Source organism: Bactrocera neohumeralis, chromosome 2, assembly GCF_024586455.1.
Source record: "Bactrocera neohumeralis isolate Rockhampton chromosome 2, APGP_CSIRO_Bneo_wtdbg2-racon-allhic-juicebox.fasta_v2, whole genome shotgun sequence".
NCBI lineage: Eukaryota > Metazoa > Arthropoda > Insecta > Diptera > Tephritidae > Bactrocera > Bactrocera neohumeralis.
The window spans coordinates 53123475-53143299 of NC_065919.1; the positions used below are offsets into that span (position 1 = coordinate 53123475).

General features: G+C 34.1%; 1 protein-coding gene across 1 annotated transcript; it reads left to right on the forward strand.

Annotated features, from left to right (window-relative positions):
* Nucleotides 1-1246: 1246 nt before the first annotated feature.
* On the forward strand, nt 1247-18961 carry LOC126750817 (V-type proton ATPase 116 kDa subunit a 1-like). Its single transcript, XM_050460550.1, has 6 exons — nt 1247-1386; nt 15719-15864; nt 15969-17855; nt 17928-18162; nt 18244-18415; nt 18482-18961. Exons 2-6 carry the CDS (start codon nt 15748-15750, stop codon nt 18573-18575), a joined length of 2505 nt encoding a protein of 834 aa, XP_050316507.1. The 5' UTR covers nt 1247-1386; nt 15719-15747; the 3' UTR covers nt 18576-18961.
* Nucleotides 18962-19825: the final 864 nt, after the last annotated feature.

Here is a 19825-nt window from a genome sequence, read left to right on the forward strand (position 1 = left end):
TTAAAAAAAAACAGCTTGTGCAAAAACTGAAGCCGCTCGACTTCCCTAAGCGACATCGCTTCGTTCCATGGGCTCTTGGAAAGTTTCCAAGAAGATCTGACGTGTCTGGTTCAATGAGTGCTCAAACAAACAAAATTGCCGCATTTGGGATGAAGCTCAATCTAAAGAGAATGCAGCGCTGTCATTTCATCCAAAGAAGACAACGGTTTGGTGTGGTTTGTGGGCCGGTGGAGTCATCGGTTCATATTTCTTTAAAAATGATGCCGGTAAGAACGTAACAGTCAACGGCGACCGTTATCGCGCCATCATAACCGACCATTTGATGCGGTGCCACTTCCCACACATCTTATCATTCAATGGATTTATTGAGAGAACATTTCGGTGAGTAGATAATTTCGCGCTTTAGCCTGGTTGATTGTCCACCAAAATCGCGTGATATCACGTCGTTAGACTTTTTACTGTGGGGATATATAAAGTCTAAAGTCTGTGCGGACAATCCCGCTTCGATTCAGGCCTTGGAGCAAAACATCACGTGTGCTATTCGCCTGTTATCAGGTTAAATGCTCGAGTGAGTCATCGCTTAATGGACTGAACGGCTGGATCATCTGAGACGTAGCCGCGGCCAATATTTGAAAGAGATAATCTTTCATCATTAAATTTGAAGTTTCTGTGTTTTTTCGTTAAAAAGTTAGGGAACCTCGAAATCAAATATTTTTTATATATATTTTTTATGGTCTCTGTCGTTTACTTGTGGTTGTGTTAAACTCCGTGGTAAACTTAATATAACCTATACAAGGTATAAAAATAAAATAGTAACGTTTTATAAAATACATACATATGTATGTATTTATATATGTGTGTGTCTATAAAATGCCATCTTAATAGAGAACTATTAGTTAATGACGTTGTATTGAGTTTTGGATGCGCTGAATGCAAAATAAATATTTATTATTTGTATTTTTTATGTAAATTATTAATATTACATTCGCTATATCAATTCGCCTAACTAAATCGTTCTACTTTAGCAGTCCAATAGAGAATAAGTATAAGTAATATATTTCTAGTTAGACAACTACTAATGGTTGCAACTCTGCACTTAGTTAGTGCTAAGTAAGCATGATAACATCAGATAGCCACATTTTGGTAGCCTCTGCACTTCAACTGTCTGTGATGATTGTATTGAGCGATTATACATACACTGGTACATAATTATTGTAGTATAGTGGGGCATAACGTTCGAGAGCTGCAATCGAACGAGCAGACGTCTTTGTATTGCCGACGAGACAAGTTCTAAAATTAACATCGTCGGAAACAGAATTTGTGTAACGAAAATCAAAAGAAAAAAAAATACTTTTGCTGTTTCTTTACGTTGAATAATTTAAAGCGGTAAGCAAGGTGGACCAGACTAGTATATAAATTATTACGAATATACGTATGTACATTTGTAGAGCGCATATAATATACAGGTGTATGTGTGAGTGATTGGTGTGTGTTTGTATGTGCCTACACGTGTACTAAAGAGAGTCGATCGTCAAACCAGAATATTATCTAGTATACATGTACATATGTATGTATGCATGTATGTACATGAAGTGTTAAAGCGTGTAGTGAATTTTTTAGAAATAAAAACAAAATAAAATAAAATAAATAAAAAGCTAAAAGTAAGAAATAAAACAGCAACAATGCAAAACAAGTGAGCAAATGAATAAACAAACCAATAACAATCGACCTGCTCTGGCGAGGCCACGGTACGACGCGTCGGCTCGCCGCTGGCCACAACTCAAATATTAACATCAACAAACTGAGTGCATTACACATATGTACATACATATAAAAATATGTGCGCTTGTACATATTTAAACGCATATATGTTTGGCTTTGTACTTACAGCATATGTGCATGTACATATGTATGTACGTATAATATGTATATTGACAAAGTTTCTTTACACGCCTGTCACCCCCGTAGAGTTGTGCGCTTATGAAGGAAATCGTTTTATTTAACTTTTTATGCTTTCTTAATGAGTTAAAAAGTTTTTGCGGTAAAATGTGTGAAAAACAAGGTCCCTTACAGCGAGCAATAAAATATGATAGGAGAAGCGAGATGTAGTATTTAGTGAAATGATTGGTTAGGTGATAATTGATTCTCTCGATTTTTAAAACTAAAGAAATTTTTTTTAATAATTTTTTATTTTTAATTTAATTTTTGTATTATTTTTTTAATATATTTTTATTTTTTTTATTTTTGTGCTATTCTTTATTTTTTTATAATATTAATTTTTTTTTTAATATTTTTTTTTTGAATTAAAATTTTTTATATTTTTTTCATTTTCTTTTATTATTTTTTTTGTTAATTTTTATTATTTTTTACATAGTATGTACATACTATTTATTTATTTTTCTCAAACGAGTTGTTCTACTTCGCCGTTTTAATATAAGTGACCGCCGAATTCCTCTTCTTATTTTTACACATTTGTCACGCAAAAACATTATTGCAACATAAATGCCATATTTTGTATTAATTTCTTAGCCGTTATTTTTAGAAGCGAGCATAATTTTGCGGTGACATAGATATTTTAGTTGCAATTGGTTGTGAATATTACGGTGCATTTGCTTAGGATTAAAATTAGTAGAACACAAAAGCGCAATTGTGACAGAAAATTTTATGAATTTTACCAATAAAAGATAACTCGTGACATTTCGGCATTATAATTGACTTTGCTAACTTCGTGTATTGTCATTTGCAAAGCAAATACGCACACTTACACATACGCAATTGGCTACTAACACACATATGTATTTACGTAAGTTCGTGTGTGTGGGCAAGTAGCGTGATCCCTGTAATCGCCTAAAATTACACTTATCTTGCAGCTTTGTCATTACTTTGTAATTAAATGACAGAAATTTCCACAGCATTACCTTGGCTGCAAGTCATGTGATCAAAGTAGATATAAAAATATACACGTTTGTATGTATAAATATGCCGCTGATAAGGGATAATTAGCTAATTTGCCGAAAAATTATGAGCACGTGATCTACTTATGTAAATACTTATATACGCCAACGCATGCTTGTGGTCGTAAGTGAAGCAAAAGTGCCTACTGAAACTATTAGAACTATTAAGCTACTACAAATATACTAAAAATTTGGCGATATAGTACATACATACATAAGTAGATAAGTTTATAGAAATGTGCCCAGACAATGTTGCCTCCAATGCAGTCCCTCATGACAGCGCTCCAGTCACATGAGGTCGCAGACTGTTGTCGCTTAACTGACTAATGCAAACACACACACACTCGCACACATACATACATACAAATTATACAAGTACACATAATTACAAGTAAACAATATAGTATATACGAGCTCTAACTCCATTCCAGCAGGAGGCCTCCCATATCAATCGAATCATTGAGTCTCGTATTTATCATACTCATAGCCAACTGACATTTCACGACAAGCAGAAGCTCGTTCGTTACCTTTAATACGTGCTATTAAAAATACGTACATACATATATACGTGTACATATACATACATACATATGTATATGTATATGACTCTGCATCTGGTTTGTGTTTGTGTTGTGTGCTGGGATTGACATTAGAAACATTCTTGAGTTTTTGAGCATTCTACTAGCTGTTAGCTCACTGCTGTTAACGCTTGGCTTTTCAACAGCTGCCTAATACAAATTCTCGGTATGTGTTGGCAGTCTGGTAAATCAAGCAAATATATACATACATAACTACATAGTTTGCAAATGTTTTTGCTAAAAAATACTTAAGCACATATGTTTGTATATGTATGTATATAATATACTTTATATATAGTACCGATTCGGGCAAATATTTGGCAAATACATACATACGACTGACTACGAATTGATTTCTTTGCAAGCAACTAACTCTGGCGGGTTCGTGGGCGTGTATAGGTATATGTATGCATATGGAACTAGTTCGAATGGGGTTATATGAGGACTAGTTACGAATTTGGTAACAAAATAACTAGTTATAATACGAGTACGTGCTGCAATTTTCGTATATATAAACACATACACATAAATGTCATATTTGCATACAGACGACGAGATTTATATCTACTTAATTGTTATATCGTGAACAGGGTATATTAGTTGGCCACAATCATTTTCTTTCGACATTTTCTTTTGGTTATTACAAACGTCGTGTCCAACTTGATATACCTGATATGATAACTAAGTAGCTATAAATCTGGTATATTTCTTAAGTATATAGCAATCATCAGCGTGATCGATTTAGATCTGACCGTCTGTCTGTATATACGTGTACGAGTCCTTCAGTTTTTAAGATATCAATCTGAAATTTTGCACACATCTTTTTCCCTCCAAGAAGCTGCGCAATTGTAGGAACCGCCAATATCGGACCACTATAGCGTATAGCTGTCATACAAGCTGATCGATCAAAATAAGTCCTTGTATGGAAAACTTGTTTATCTGACGAGATATCTTCATGAAACTTGACATGGGCTAATGTTCAATGCAACGGTATAATTTCTGAATATTCTGTTAAAATCGGACCACTATAGCATATAGCTGCCATACAAACTGATCAATCAAAATCAAGTTCTTGTTTGTCAAACTTTTTTATTGGGAAGCGTATGAAGCTTCGGTGCAACCGAAGTAAACGTAACAGTACATCCTTCAATTTAAATATGTAAATTATTCACATACATATGTACATATATGTACAAATATGTATATATTTTGCTTATGCTTTCCTAGTTCTATTGCATTGTTGTGCTTTCAGCTGTGTTTACCCGCCCGCCAAAACATCATAGCGGCAGGGTGGGGTGTTTGACATTACGCTACAACCTTTCAATTTCGTTTATTTTTCCATTTGCTACAACTTTTCTATTTTCATTGCTGTGTTTTGGCGCTCTGTCTTACAAAGTTTTTGCATTTTGGCACGCTGTCCGTGGTGTATGTCTGGGCAGCATGCAGCAGGTGTGGGTGTAATTGACTGATTGCGTTTGTATTATGCACAAGTATATTAATATAATATACATACATATATATACATATACCATGGAGCCGTGTACGACACAACAAACTAGTGCCGAAAGGTTAACGTACGCTGCAAGGGCAGTCTGCTAAGAATTAGTCAGCTGACGCGAAACGCTTTAAGGTCGTAATTTAATAAGCTTGCATAATTCTTATGACCGACCGTACGTAAATACATACTATATATGTATGTATGTAGATGATTTAATAACGTAGTCAATAATCGTAGTCGATATTAAATCATCTACTATATATGTATGTATGTATATTTATGTATGGTCAGCATAACTGTATGCGTAAGTAGATATGTATATGTATACTTATGTTTGTGTGTGTATACAAATTTTACCTCAAATAATTGCAAGAACAATTGGTAGTATTTATTAATAAAACCTGTGATTGCATGTTGCTTTAATTACGTAAGACGTAATGCTGTTAAAACCACAAATGATCATACATACATATGGATATGTATGTATGTATGTATATATACATACATATGTACGTGTATAAAATTTTAAAAGATTTTCAACACGTACATATGTATGTAAGTATGTACATATGTATGTATGCTTATCGCTTAAATCAACATTACAAAGAAGAGAAACAGTAATTAGTTCTTGGTGTAAGAATTGTAATAAAAAAAATATTTTTTTCACTTTTTTAAATTAATATTAAAAAATTTTTTTTTTTTAATTAATATTTTTTTAATTTTTTTTTTTAAATTTTGTTGAATTTAAAAATAATTATTTCAAACATTTTTTTTTGAATTTAAAAATATTTTTTTTAATTAAAAATTTTTTTTTTTTTTTTAATTTTAAAATAATTTTTTTTAATCTGTTTTTTTATGGATGACACCCAGTTGTTTAATATAATTTTACATCGAACAAAGCACTGCTCGTTGCTGGGAGACTGTAAGAAGCAGCGGCTTGAGCTTTAAACTCTGATAACTGTAAAATAATGAAATAATTAATGAGTTTATGAATATAAATAGGCAAACACTCTGATAAATAATAATTTTTCGTATTATTCTGATTCACCACATATGAATAAATTAAAATACAATACAAGAGATATTGTTTGAAATTACTAGTAATTGCCGACAGCAGGAAAGTATTGACGGTGTATGTACATATGTATGAATGTATGTATGTACATATGTTTGTATGTCTCCACAAATACAAGCATACGTTCAATTAAGACAAGTATTACGAGTAAAAAGGCTTTTAAAATGGCAGAAAGTTGTACTTTATTGTTAATTCATACATACATATATCGTTTAATATGTACTTACACCCATACAAATATGCAAATTAGAACTTAAGCAGCGAAATTTCTTTGAATGATTTTTTTTTTTAAATTTATACTGCGAGTCATTAATGATTTGCCTCCAGCCTCACCATCCCATACCTACTGAAATGGTCATATGATGGGATAATACTTAATGATCATTATACATAGTACATATTTATATAATGTCAGTGTGTAATAAATATGTATTTTTTTCCTTTGGCAAGTAAAAGGTAATTAAATGTGTTGGTGCTAACTAAACTGGCCTCGATTTCAATTAGGGCGTAGGCGCCCCTACATATACACATACAAATATATGTACAAACATAAATTCATACAGTACAGCATGTGAGTCTATGCCCTCCAGTCTACTCCGGCGGAATTTTTTCGTCTATGTAAATAAATAAATGTATCTTTAGCAGCTACAATACAGTTTTTTTATAATTTTTTATCAACATATGTACATACATAAATACATATGTACGTAGCCAGATGTGCACAAACAATTTTGTTGAAACATTCTTTATTACTGCTAACTTCAGTGAACGATCTGGATCAATCGAGTAAGATTGCAGTTCTCAGGGGCGCCTGGGGTCCCGAAACACTTATGTTCTTTTAGATTTTTGCTCCAACAATTTACTACAACCAGCCCAGATCTTGGCTATCTTGTATCGTAGGTTTTCCGCAAAAGAAAAATGCAAACTAAATCCAATCTTATGTTTTTACAGCAAAAATAATGCAGCTGTAATGCATTTTTTGTTAAATTTTTGATCAATCAGGCATAAGAATGTTGAAAAGTCGTCTCTAGACCTCTTTCGCTTTGAAGATTTTCAAGAGTTTTGGCGTACGTCTAGGGTACCTCTAGAATAACTGCTATTTATAATAACTATTCTACTTCTTTATTGGTGTAGACTATCTTTAACAGAACCTTTCTCTCGAAAACTCATAACGTCGGCTAATCAGATGTTGTCATCGTCCAAGCTTCTGCACCATATAGCAGGACGGGAATAATGAGTGACTTATAGAGTTTGATGTTTGTTCGTCGAGAGAGGACTTTACTTCTCCATTGCCTACTCAGTCCGAAGTACCACCTGTTGGCAAGAGTTATTTTGCGTTGGATATCAAGGCTGACGTTATTGTTGGTGTTAATACTAATTACAAGATAGACGAAATTATCTACGACTTCGTAGTTATGGCTGTCAACAGTGACGTGGCAGCCAAGTCGCAAGTGCCACGACTGTGTGTTTGATGACAGGAAATTCGTCTTGCCCTCGTTTACTATCAGACCCATTTGCTTCGCTTCCTTATTCAGTTTGGAGAAAGCAGTTATGGCTTATTATATTGGATGATATTTTTTAACTCTGAAATATGAATTTATACAAGGGGGGTTCCAAAGTAAACAGGACTTTTTGAATCTAGCGCCCCCTGGTCGACTGGTGCGTTAGAATCTGCTATCTTTATCGATTGTTTAGTGAGACATGACATTTCATAGAAGCTTGGAACAAAGAGCCAACATTAAATTTTGTTTTAAATTTGGTAAAACTTTTACGGAAACGTTTCAATTGATGAAACAAGTGTATGGCGATGATTGCCTACTCCGTAGCAGAGTGCACGAGTGGTTTCAACATTTTCAAAGTGGTCGTGAGCACATAAATGACGATTAACATGTGGGCCAATCACCGGAAATTCCATCGAAACTGTGCGTGAATTCATCGGAAATCAGCCGAAATCATCATTAAAATTCATGGAAATGGAATTGAACACCTTCAAAACATTGATTTATCGCATTTTGACCGAACATTTAGGTTTACGAAAGGTGTGTGCACGGTTTGTTCCGCACAAATTGCCGGACGACCAAAAATTGCTCAGAATCCAACATTCGAGCGACGTTTGTGACCGATTATTTGAGCAAAATCACATTTTAACTATTAACCACTCCCCGTATTCACCTGATATGGCACCGTGCGACTTCTTCCTTTTCGGAAAAATGCATTTGCCCATGAAAGCAAAGCATTATGCAGACGTACAGGCCATTCAAAAGGCTTGCACAGGCATACTGGCGGCTATACCGGTCAACGAGCTAAAACACTCGTTCGACATGCTTTTGGACCGTTCAAAAAGCTCTATTGAAGCAGAAGGAGACTATTTTGAATTAAATAAGTTGATTTTGCCGAAAAAACTATTTGTTCTGTTTATTTTTAAAGTCTTGTTTACTTGAAAGGCTCCTTGATAGAAATTTAAAAAAATTGTGTGTTTGGCTGTAGTCGTTTAATCCTTTCTTACGGTCTTTTCAAAATTTTTGATATGGAAATTTGTCGTTCTTTTTTTTCATGGGCATTTCCGGTTGCTTTTATTTTGCTTATCCATTAGCTTTGGGAGATTAAATGCCAAACTTTTGTGTTTGTTGTGCATTTTTTGTAATTCATATTGTCATGATGTAAGTATGTATGAATGAATTGTTCTTGTATTCGCTTTTGGTTTGCGACTTTTGTTAGAGGCGAAAAACACACACGTTGCCAGTAAGGACGGAATGTTGAAGGAAGGCTTTAGCGATTGGCGCAGAATAATGTGTTTAGTGCTTTTTTATGAGATTATTTTATGATATAGTTTAAGTGGTTTTGGTATTTGATTAAAATGTTAAATAAAAAATAAAATAAAATAAAATAAAGTAAAATAAAGTAAAATAAAAAAATAAAATAAAATAAAAATAAAAAAATTAAAAAAAATAAAACAAAGAAAATAAAAAAAATATAAAAAAAAGAAAATATAAAAAATAAAAAAATAAAATAAAATAAAATAAAATAAAATAAAATAAAATAAAATAAAATAAAATAAAATAAAATAAAATAAAATAAAATAAAATAAAATAAAATAAAATAAAATAAAATAAAATAAAATAAAATAAAATAAAATAAAATAAAATAAAATAAAATAAAATAAAATAAAATAAAATAAAAAAGAAAAATAAAATAAAATAAATAAATAAATTTAATCGAGATGCCGAAAAAATGTCTTTTCAACACTCCAGGTATCTTTCTGTTCTTTTTTTGAGATTTGGTTTTGAGCTTCTTTGAATATTTTATAGTTTTCGCTCATTTTCAGCGCTTGTTATAATTTCTTCCACACTTGACCATTTTACAACGAAAATATTTAACTTTAGATGTACATTTACATACATACATACATATGTACTTATATCATCAACCTTTCATGTAATGCGTGTCACGTGGTCCGCGGGTGCGGTAAGCATGGTAAGCATGTTTCACATATTTCTTTTAATTTTGTTTTGTTTTTATTTTGCCGCACCCAATTGAGTCGGCCTAATGCCTTTTTATACAGGTGGATGATGGTGGAGATGGCTAACATTTGAAAGCCACTGGATGCGCGCATGCAAGCCCTAAAATGTGTTGAATTCATTTAGTGCACACACATATATGTACATACATATGTACATGTGTAGATATAATAAGTACGCATGTGTGTATATAAACAAATAAATATTAATAAAGCATGCTTTTTAAAACAAAAACAAAAACTAATAAAGCATGTTCGGTGAAAAATAAAAGCTTGAAAAAGAAAAGGATTTAAATATAGTGCAGTATATTGTATGTATGTATGCACATACTTATATTAGCCTCAGTCTTAAAAGCGTTTGTGCCGCAGTATACCAGGCAAAATTGCTTGGAATATTTCTAAAGGACTGCCATGCGGCATACTATATTGCGATTTTTTTGCCTGATACGCATTTAGGCAGTTAAACCTCGTTGAAATATTGAGCTGAAATCTGTAGAAGCAGGCGAGCAGTGAATTTGCGTGGCTTGGCGAGCGTCCATTTTTGGCGTTTAGTTGCATAGACGCCGCGAAGTTGAACTGGTTTGCAATTATTTGCATATAAAACGGAATACCAACTTGTTTACGGTGTCAGTTTGCTTGTTTTTAGCTTTTTTACGTTTGCATTTGTATTTGTATCGAATGAGATTTGATTTTTTCTGTTTTTTTTTTTTTTTTTTTTTTGATAAAAATACACAAAGTTATGTGCACACCTAAACAAACAATCAAGTTATTTATTTTTATTAAATTTGGGCAGCTACAGGGCTGTAAAGCGATTCGTAATTTTGTATGTTTATTTTGTACAGTGGCGCCCCACTAAGCGCACAAGGCAAATTAAGTGCTAAATAATAGCAAGTGGTATGAAAATGTTTACACTCTTGCAATATAAGCAATAAACGGATGTTATAGCCGTTATGTTATATAATTTTAGTGAGCAGAGTTTTTGAGCGAATAAAAAATGCAAAAAACAATGTTTATTACAAAAACACGGAAATTGCATACATTACTTACACACATACATAGGTATACAAATATATGCGTGATCACATATACATACATACATATGTGTATTGCCGTGTGCACACTCCCATTAAATTGACTTAAAGATATTTATCGTGTTGCTTGACAACGTCAAGCGTCGATCATGTTACTAATATTAAGCAGAGACATAAATGAATGTATATATGTATGTATGTATGTATGTATATATATACTATATATTAACCCCTATATATTAAAGTTGCATATACACAATAATAATAGAATTGATAAATAATAACACAGGAATGCGCGTTATACAAATACATACGCATGTACATAGTATGTACTTATGTATGGATATTGGCTGCTTATAAAAATATTTTGTACGTACATACAAACTATACATACATACATAAGAATATATTTTCTATATCTATATGTATGTTAGTTCTGTCGCAATCTTCTAAACACCATTGCCTTGCTTCCGTGTGCGCTAAATTTGCCTAAATATGGCATAACGGCACTGTTATCGCAACAAATGCCGCTTAAAGCACTCAGCGATACTCAATTGTATGTACATACATACATACATACATATGTAGCTATGGATGAGTGCTAGCAAATTAATTTATAATCGACATTGCTATCTGCGGTATGTCTAATGGATCTCATGTGTATGGAAATAAATTAAAATTACGATTTTAGATATGTAACGATGACATGTGCTACTAAATACATATGTACATACATATATTTACATAGGTATAATAGGGTGAGCCAAAATAAAATTTAATTTTGTTCTTATAAAATAAAATTATGAATTTAGAAATGTAACAATGTCATGTGCTAGTAATTATATTTACGTACTTATATTAGGGTGAGTCAAAGAAAAAACTTTTATTTTTTTTCCTTATAAACCGTGGAAATATCAACCGATAATCCAAAAAAAAATGTGAAAATAACAATCGAGATGAGCAAAAAAATTCTTAATATGTTTTAGTGTTAACAGGTTTCGCATTGTTATTTATGATTTCCCTTATAAGTTGGATAGGATATTCTTGTAGGGACTTTAAAGATCTACGAAAGAGCTCTACTATATATTTTGTTATGTCGGCTCGTTTAAAAATTATTCGAGCTCAAAGTCTAACCCTAAATCATAAGATTATAATTTTTACAATTTTTTATAATTTTTTTTTATATTTTTTCTTACAAATAATATTTTTTATGACTTTTGTTGTTTTTATTCGATAAATTCATATAAGATTTGATTTCTATTTATCATACAAACAAAAAAATCACAATGCTCCACCTGTTAATACTAATATTAAGAGCTCAAACTTTACCAGAACTTGTCATGTCAGGCGATACTCTCACGGTAGTTAAGAAAGAAAAAAATATCCCCGAATATATTTACGGTTTTTTATTCCTGTACTCATTATTTTCGTAAACCTTTTATATGTATAATGATCTGCAAAATATCTACAATCTCAAACGCTTGCTCCTTGCCTCATTCATTTGTAGCACTCTTAAACTCTCTTGGCGCATAGCTTTTATAAGTGCCTGGACTAACTGTGATTTAATCTGATTATTACATGTTCAAAATGCCAATGATATACTTATGTATATACATACATATACACATACATCTGTACAAAAACGCACTGTCGCAAAATTTTCATGGCGCGTGATCGCGTCATCAACGACACACACAGTCATCGGCTTTTTCACGCAAACGTCAGCAATTTGGCATCATCACAGACGCGGTCAAGTACGAGTATTTATGTAAGCAGACGAGTACATACATACACTCATACATGCCTAAAGCAAACGCAGAAGAAACACATACAAACCCAAATACATGTATAAGTATCTGTGTTTGTATTGGCTTTTACGCGTGCGGCTGTTCGAAGCTCGAAAAACTCAAAAAGTAAAACTAAAACAATAACTATACAAAAAAAAATAAATAAAAAAGTTCTAAGTAAATACAATTTGAGACGACACAAGTACTCGTTTTTCTGGCAATCAATTTTAAATGGCATCAGCACAAATACTTATGGAGCAAAAGCAACCGAATGCCTTCAAATAAAGATAAACCTATCGGAGTATACTTACATACATACATACATATATGTGACTCTCATACGCACACATACACATTTGTACACATACATATGTATGTGTTTGTATATGTGCGCAGGTTAACTGCTTGACTAAGGCGTTGCCTTAGGCGTTTATTTGATCGACGAAGCTTCTTCATAAGCTTCACATGACGGCTCACATGATTGCTGTATATCTCTAGTGTTCTGTGATATCAGCTGACTCTAAAGTTCCGTTAATTGACTGTGTATGTGTACATAGATACAAATATGATATTTTTCCAACCCGGTTAATAGACAAACATACATACATATGAACTGGCAACAAGCAAACTGGAACTTTTAGCATGTGATACATGCACATACATACATATGTATGTACATATATGAAATTGTGTGTGCTAATTTCAAAAATCAACAGAATTAAATAAATATTTATATATGTACATACATACATACATACATACATGTACATATGTCTAAAAAATTTAAAGCAGTTTCGTAATACTCCAGTGGTGCTCACAGCCATGGCGATAATTTTGACGTTCTTAAATTTGATTCTTTTGTATATAAGTACATACAAATGTACATATATGTATGTACATATATATGCAGAATTGTTTATATACTTTAAAATTTCATTTTATGTAGTGTAGCAAATGTAAAAAAAAAATGCCAGCGCTAAGTCAGAAGCCATTATTCATTAGAGCTACGGCACCTGATCTTATCGAAGAATGTGTTTCGTTTGTGCTGGCACTTGTGAAAAGATTTGAAGCTTTTGCAGTTAGCTACAAGTACTTTTAAGTTTGTTTTTTATTTAATTTTTACTCGTTTCACGGACATTCATATAAAATAATGTATTTCGTGAAAATACTCACATACATATGTACATATGTAAGTATTCTCTAATACAAACGAAAAAATGCAAACCAGTCTGGGATGAGTCCGGGATTACTCGTAAAGTAATATGCTTGCATATTTTTTTATTCTGAGCAGGGTATTTTGAGTCTGCTACTACATATGTATGTTTGTAAAACCCAGAAGGAACCGTCAATGACCCTATAAAATGAACAGCATGACGAGCTGAGTCTGTATATACTTATGTATGCGTATATATGCGAACTTAACCCTCAGTTGGTGGGCTATCACTGTGTAATTGTGAACACGTCGTTTTCTGCTCAAGAAGCTACTAATTTGTCGGTATGCTGATATTGAGTCAATATAGTATATAGCTGCCATACAAGCTGACGGATCAAAATAGAGATATCCTCACGAAATATGACATGGATTGTTGTTTAAGGTTTAGGACCACTATAGCATGTATGCATTTCATACAATCTGACCGATCAAAATTAAATTCTTGTATGGAAATTTTTGTATTTCTGAATGGTATAATAGCTTCGGTGCAAACGAAGTTTACATTTTTTACTTTCGTACGAGTATATCCTATGAAGATACTTAATATTTTGGTTGTACCCAAAAGTTTGTAGAAGGGACTAAAACTTTTACGGACTAGTTACCGTTTGTACCCTAATTGTCACGAAAAAGAAAATTAATCCCTTTACAACTATAATATTTTATTAATATCTAATGGTAGTTTTAAGTTAAGATTACCCGTAGGGGACAACCCTATATTATAGACTCAAAGGTTAGGTTAAATGGCGCATCGAAGATCGCACGTGCACTGTTATAAGTTTAAATTCAACTCCCGCCTGCTGTTAAAAGCCTCACAACTAGGGCGAGGCTAGCCTTATTGAGGGCAAAGATACCACTAGATCTCCTGCCATCAATCATGGGCTTCAGCGCGGGCCAGCTTCATTAAGGTTGCTTTATTTAATTTATTTCAAGAACAGTCCGGTTGCCTAGAGGCGATTGTCGTGAGAATGCGTTGTATGTAAACATTATAACAGGTTCTGTTTAGTATTTTACACCATGAAAAAGAACTGATCTTAATTATTATTTTATATATTAATTCTATATACTATATATATCATTCAAATTGGGATTTCCATACAAATATACATATGTATATATAAATGAAATCCGGCATTCAAGCCTTTAAGAGACCTTACGATTTGCGTTTCTGCAAGAATAGCAAATACATACACGAAATTGATCTGAATTTAAATCCGGTCAAGGACTTTTGACTCGGCAGCTCTCCTTAAAACTAAGGTCAAATATAATTAGGGAATGTTTTTGCCGCTGTAGCAACTACAACAAGCTATCATCATGTCACAAATTATGGATTTTAGATCTGATCTTCGATTTTGTTTGAATTTTGGTCGAGATATTCATCAGATATATTCTTAATATTACTTTCCACTTGGGGAATATCTACAAGCATTAAGTTGACTCCAAATGTGCCGAAGAATTTACGTGTAGAAACCTTTTTCAGGATTTGCATATAATCTCTAAGTAAAATATATTTTTAACAAATTTGGCTTCGACGAGATTTTAGTTCACCCAGTCGACTGGTAACTAAGCGAAAAAGAACTTGGCTACAGAGACGCCAACTATCGTTTATAATGTACGGTAAAAAGGCATAATTTCTTTTTTTAATATCGAGAGGCTAAAATGTGCTCGTCTTTTTTAATATGTATGCTATGTATAGTATATGAAATGTATTAGGTAAACAAAATATACTATAAATTAAATGCGAACATATTTCAAAATTTATAGCGTCTGGAATAAAAGTCGTATTTCATAAAATACGTACATATATCATATATATGTGTATCAATAAAACATATAATTTTATGTATTTGCATTCAGACTATACGACTAGACGACATTTTTTATGAGATTCCTTTGTTTTGGTCTAGGTCTGCAAAATTAATTTTTTCTAACATTCAATATGAATATACCTATGTAGTACTATATCTACAAAAATATTTGTTGCGAAATATATAAAAATAGCATAAAGCCTCGAGACGTGTCTTAATTTGTTCATTTCTGATTTTTGTTTTACCTTTTCTACTTACAGTGGAATAGCGGCGAGACGTCTTCATCAAGATGGGGGACATGTTTCGCAGTGAGGAAATGGCATTATGCCAAATGTTCATACAACCGGAGGCTGCCTACACCTCTGTCTCGGAATTGGGCGAGACTGGTTGTGTACAATTTCGTGATGTAAGTACCGAACTTGAAGACGCTTAAGGTTTGTGCGTCATAGTTGTGCATGAGCAAATAGTTGCTATATGAATATTAAATATTTTGGTAATACTTTTTTTTAGTTGAACAGCAACGTCAACGCTTTCCAGCGAAAATTCGTCACCGAGGTGCGCCGTTGCGATGAGCTCGAACGCAAAATACGCTACATTGAGGCGGAAATCAAGAAAGATGGCATTGTGTTGCAAGACATTCTAGACGACATCCCCCGCGCCCCCAATCCACGTGAGATCATCGATCTGGAGGCACATTTGGAGAAAACCGAAAATGAAATTCTCGAGTTGGCCCAAAATGAGGTGAACCTCAAGTCGAATTACTTGGAATTGACCGAATTGCGTAAGGTGCTCGAGAATACGCAAGGTTTCTTCTCCGATCAGGAAGTGCTCAATTTGGACTCTAGCAATCGTGGTCCAAATGCCGATGTGGATGTCGGCCCACAGAATCGTGGTCGTCTGGGTTTCGTTGCGGGCGTGATCAATCGCGAGCGTGTATTTGCGTTCGAGCGCATGCTTTGGCGTATTTCACGTGGCAACGTGTTTCTGAAACGTTCCGACTTGGATGATCCACTTAAGGATCCCTCAACCGGTCATCCCATCTACAAGACCGTCTTCGTTGCCTTCTTCCAAGGTGAACAGCTGAAGAATCGCATTAAGAAGGTCTGCACCGGTTTCCATGCGTCCATGTATCCATGCCCAAGCTCTCATACTGAACGCGAGGAAATGGTTAAGGGTGTACGTACACGCTTGGAAGATTTGAAATTGGTTTTGAGCCAAACTGAAGATCATCGCAGTCGTGTGTTGGCTACTGTTTCGAAGAATTTACCATCCTGGTCGATTATGGTGAAAAAGATGAAGGCAATCTACCACACATTGAACTTATTCAACATGGACGTCACAAAGAAGTGCCTAATCGGCGAGTGCTGGGTACCAACCAAGGATCTACCTGTTGTACAGAAGGCCCTATCGGATGGCTCAGCTGCTGTTGGCAGCACTATACCATCATTCTTGAATGTGATTGACACAAACGAACAACCACCAACATTCAATCGCACAAACAAGTTTACACGCGGTTTCCAGAATTTGATTGACGCCTATGGTGTAGCCTCCTATCGCGAGGCTAACCCCGCTTTATATACATGCATCACTTTCCCATTCCTGTTCGCTGTGATGTTCGGCGATTTGGGTCACGGTATCATTTTGGCATTGTTTGGCGGCTGGATGGTGATGTACGAGAAGAGCTTGCAAAGGAAAAAGGCTGGTGAAATTTGGAATATTTTCTTCGGTGGCCGTTACATTATACTTTTGATGGGTCTCTTCTCTTGCTACACCGGTTTCATCTACAATGATATATTCTCAAAATCAATGAACGTCTTCGGCTCAACTTGGCAGATACGTTACAATACCTCCACTGTACTGGAGAACCACGTTTTGCAGTTGTCACCCAATCATAGCACAAACGGTGTATATCCTTTGGGCTTGGATCCCATTTGGCAATTAGCCGGAAATAAGATCATCTTTCTCAATACCTACAAGATGAAGTTATCCATTATTGTGGGTGTAGCACATATGATCTTTGGTGTCTGCATGTCTGTTGTGAACTTTATGCACTTCAAACGTTATGCCAGCATATTCTTGGAATTCTTGCCACAAATTCTGTTCTTGATTTTACTCTTCGGTTACATGGTGTTCATGATGTTCTTCAAATGGATTAAGTACAATCCGAAGACCGCATTCCAACCGGACACTCCCGGTTGTGCGCCATCGGTTCTAATTATGTTCATCAACATGATGTTGTTCAAGAGTTCGCCGCCATTGGAGGGCTGCGATGAGTACATGTTCCCAGCGCAACCTGTCGTCCAGCAATTGTTCGTATATATCGGTTTGCTATGCATACCCTGGATGTTGTTGGGCAAGCCATTGTACATTAAATTCACACGTAAAAACAAAGTGCATGTAAGTCGAAGTGCTCAAAGCAAAAATAATTTTTATAAACATATTTAGCTAAACATCCGCTTTTGCTTTTAGGTTAAACATAATGGCGATTTAACTGGCAATATGGAACTTGCCGAAGGCGAAACACCAATACCAACCAGCCTAGATGAAGCCGATCACAGCGGCGGCGGACACGGTGGTCACGACGACGAACCCATGAGTGAAATCTATATTCACCAAGCCATTCATACCATTGAGTATGTGCTCAGTACAATTTCGCATACTGCCTCCTATTTACGTTTGTGGGCTTTGTCTTTGGCTCATGCACGTAAGTAAACATATATTTCCGTCTAACGTTCGGGCCCTGAAAACAACTTAGCTAAATGTGTATTTAATTATGTATTTGTAGAATTGTCTGAGGTCTTGTGGAACATGGTGTTGGCGATGGGTTTGAAGAGCGCGGATTATACTGGTGCAATTGCTTTGTATTTCATTTTCGGCGCCTGGTGTCTCTTTACGCTGGCCATCTTGGTAATGATGGAAGGTCTTTCAGCCTTCTTGCACACCCTGCGTTTGCATTGGTAAGTTAGAAACACTAGTAAATGCTTTGCCATTCTCCTAATGGTTTCTTCTTTCTTTGCCTGCAGGGTCGAATTCATGAGCAAATTCTACGAAGGTTTGGGCTATGCCTTCCAACCGTTCAGCTTCAAAGCAATATTAGATGGCGAAGAAGAGGAATAAACGTTGTGTCCTCTATATATAATTGTTATATATTCGCTTGTTCTTATGCGATATCAGTATTGTGGTACTCTTCCCACATTTTAAAGTGCCTTCCAATTATAATTTTCCTTATGTGAATTCCACGTCCGTCTGTGTCATAAGTGTCTATTACAACTGTTTATATTAGTAATTTGTTTTTGTTAAAATGTTTTCGTATGTCATACGTCAAATTAAGTTTGCAATATGAATTGTTTGAGTAAGTCAGCATATAGTGAATAACTGTTAAAATACTATGTGCGAATTATGCGAGTTGCAGCACTAAAATATTATACAAGCAATTTATCGGTGTATGACTATAAAGTATGATGATTTTGTTTAATAAAGTTTATAGAAGAGAGCAGAGCAAATTTTTGATTATTCTTATTATTTTACTTTATTTTGATTTTTTTTTTAATTTGTGCACTCACCGCAGGTACAGTTATTTTTTTTTTAATTTAAAACGAGTTGAAAAATATTAATTTTTGAAACGTGGAAAAATGCAAGAACCACACTAAAGTACCACCTTTGTATGTTATCTTCTATGGTTCACATTTGAGACTGAAAATTATGTTTCTACGTTGTCTTTGACTCCTCAGTGTTTAGCCTGAAATGCTGGTGCTGCCTTATCAAGCAACCAATCAATCACAGCTACCACTGTCGAACGTTTGTCATACCTTCATTTAAATTATACATTGAAAAAAAAATCTGTATACATGTAAACATAAATATCTAAAACCTGATATCTGAGCATGTAATATATAAAGCATGATGAACTACTTTCAAACAATCTTCTATTGACAAATCGTAACCACGTAAGAATATGCATCACTCATCCAACTATCAAATGGCAGTAATTGCTTTTAAAGCCAATGGCGCCTTTAAAATGTCTAGTTTTATAAAACTCTGTGTTTTTCTGTATTATCTATGCAAGTGTGTCCATATGAACGCAGCGGTCCCAGCGTCAACGTGACCACTTCCAAGGCTCATCGGTCTGCATGATTGATAGCACTGGAAATTGTATGATTCCGTTAATGGTCATTTGAGATTCGAAATTAAGTCCACAAAATAAATTCAGTGTCTATTGGTCATTCTGGCGAGGTGTTTGTAGCAAGTCTTTATTTGAAAATTACAAATCGTAGTTATTGTGTTCCAGAGTAAGTTTTTTGATGAATTGCGCTAATACAGAAATCTTTTTTATATGAAGTAATTAAACTTTTTCGTGGTCAATCATA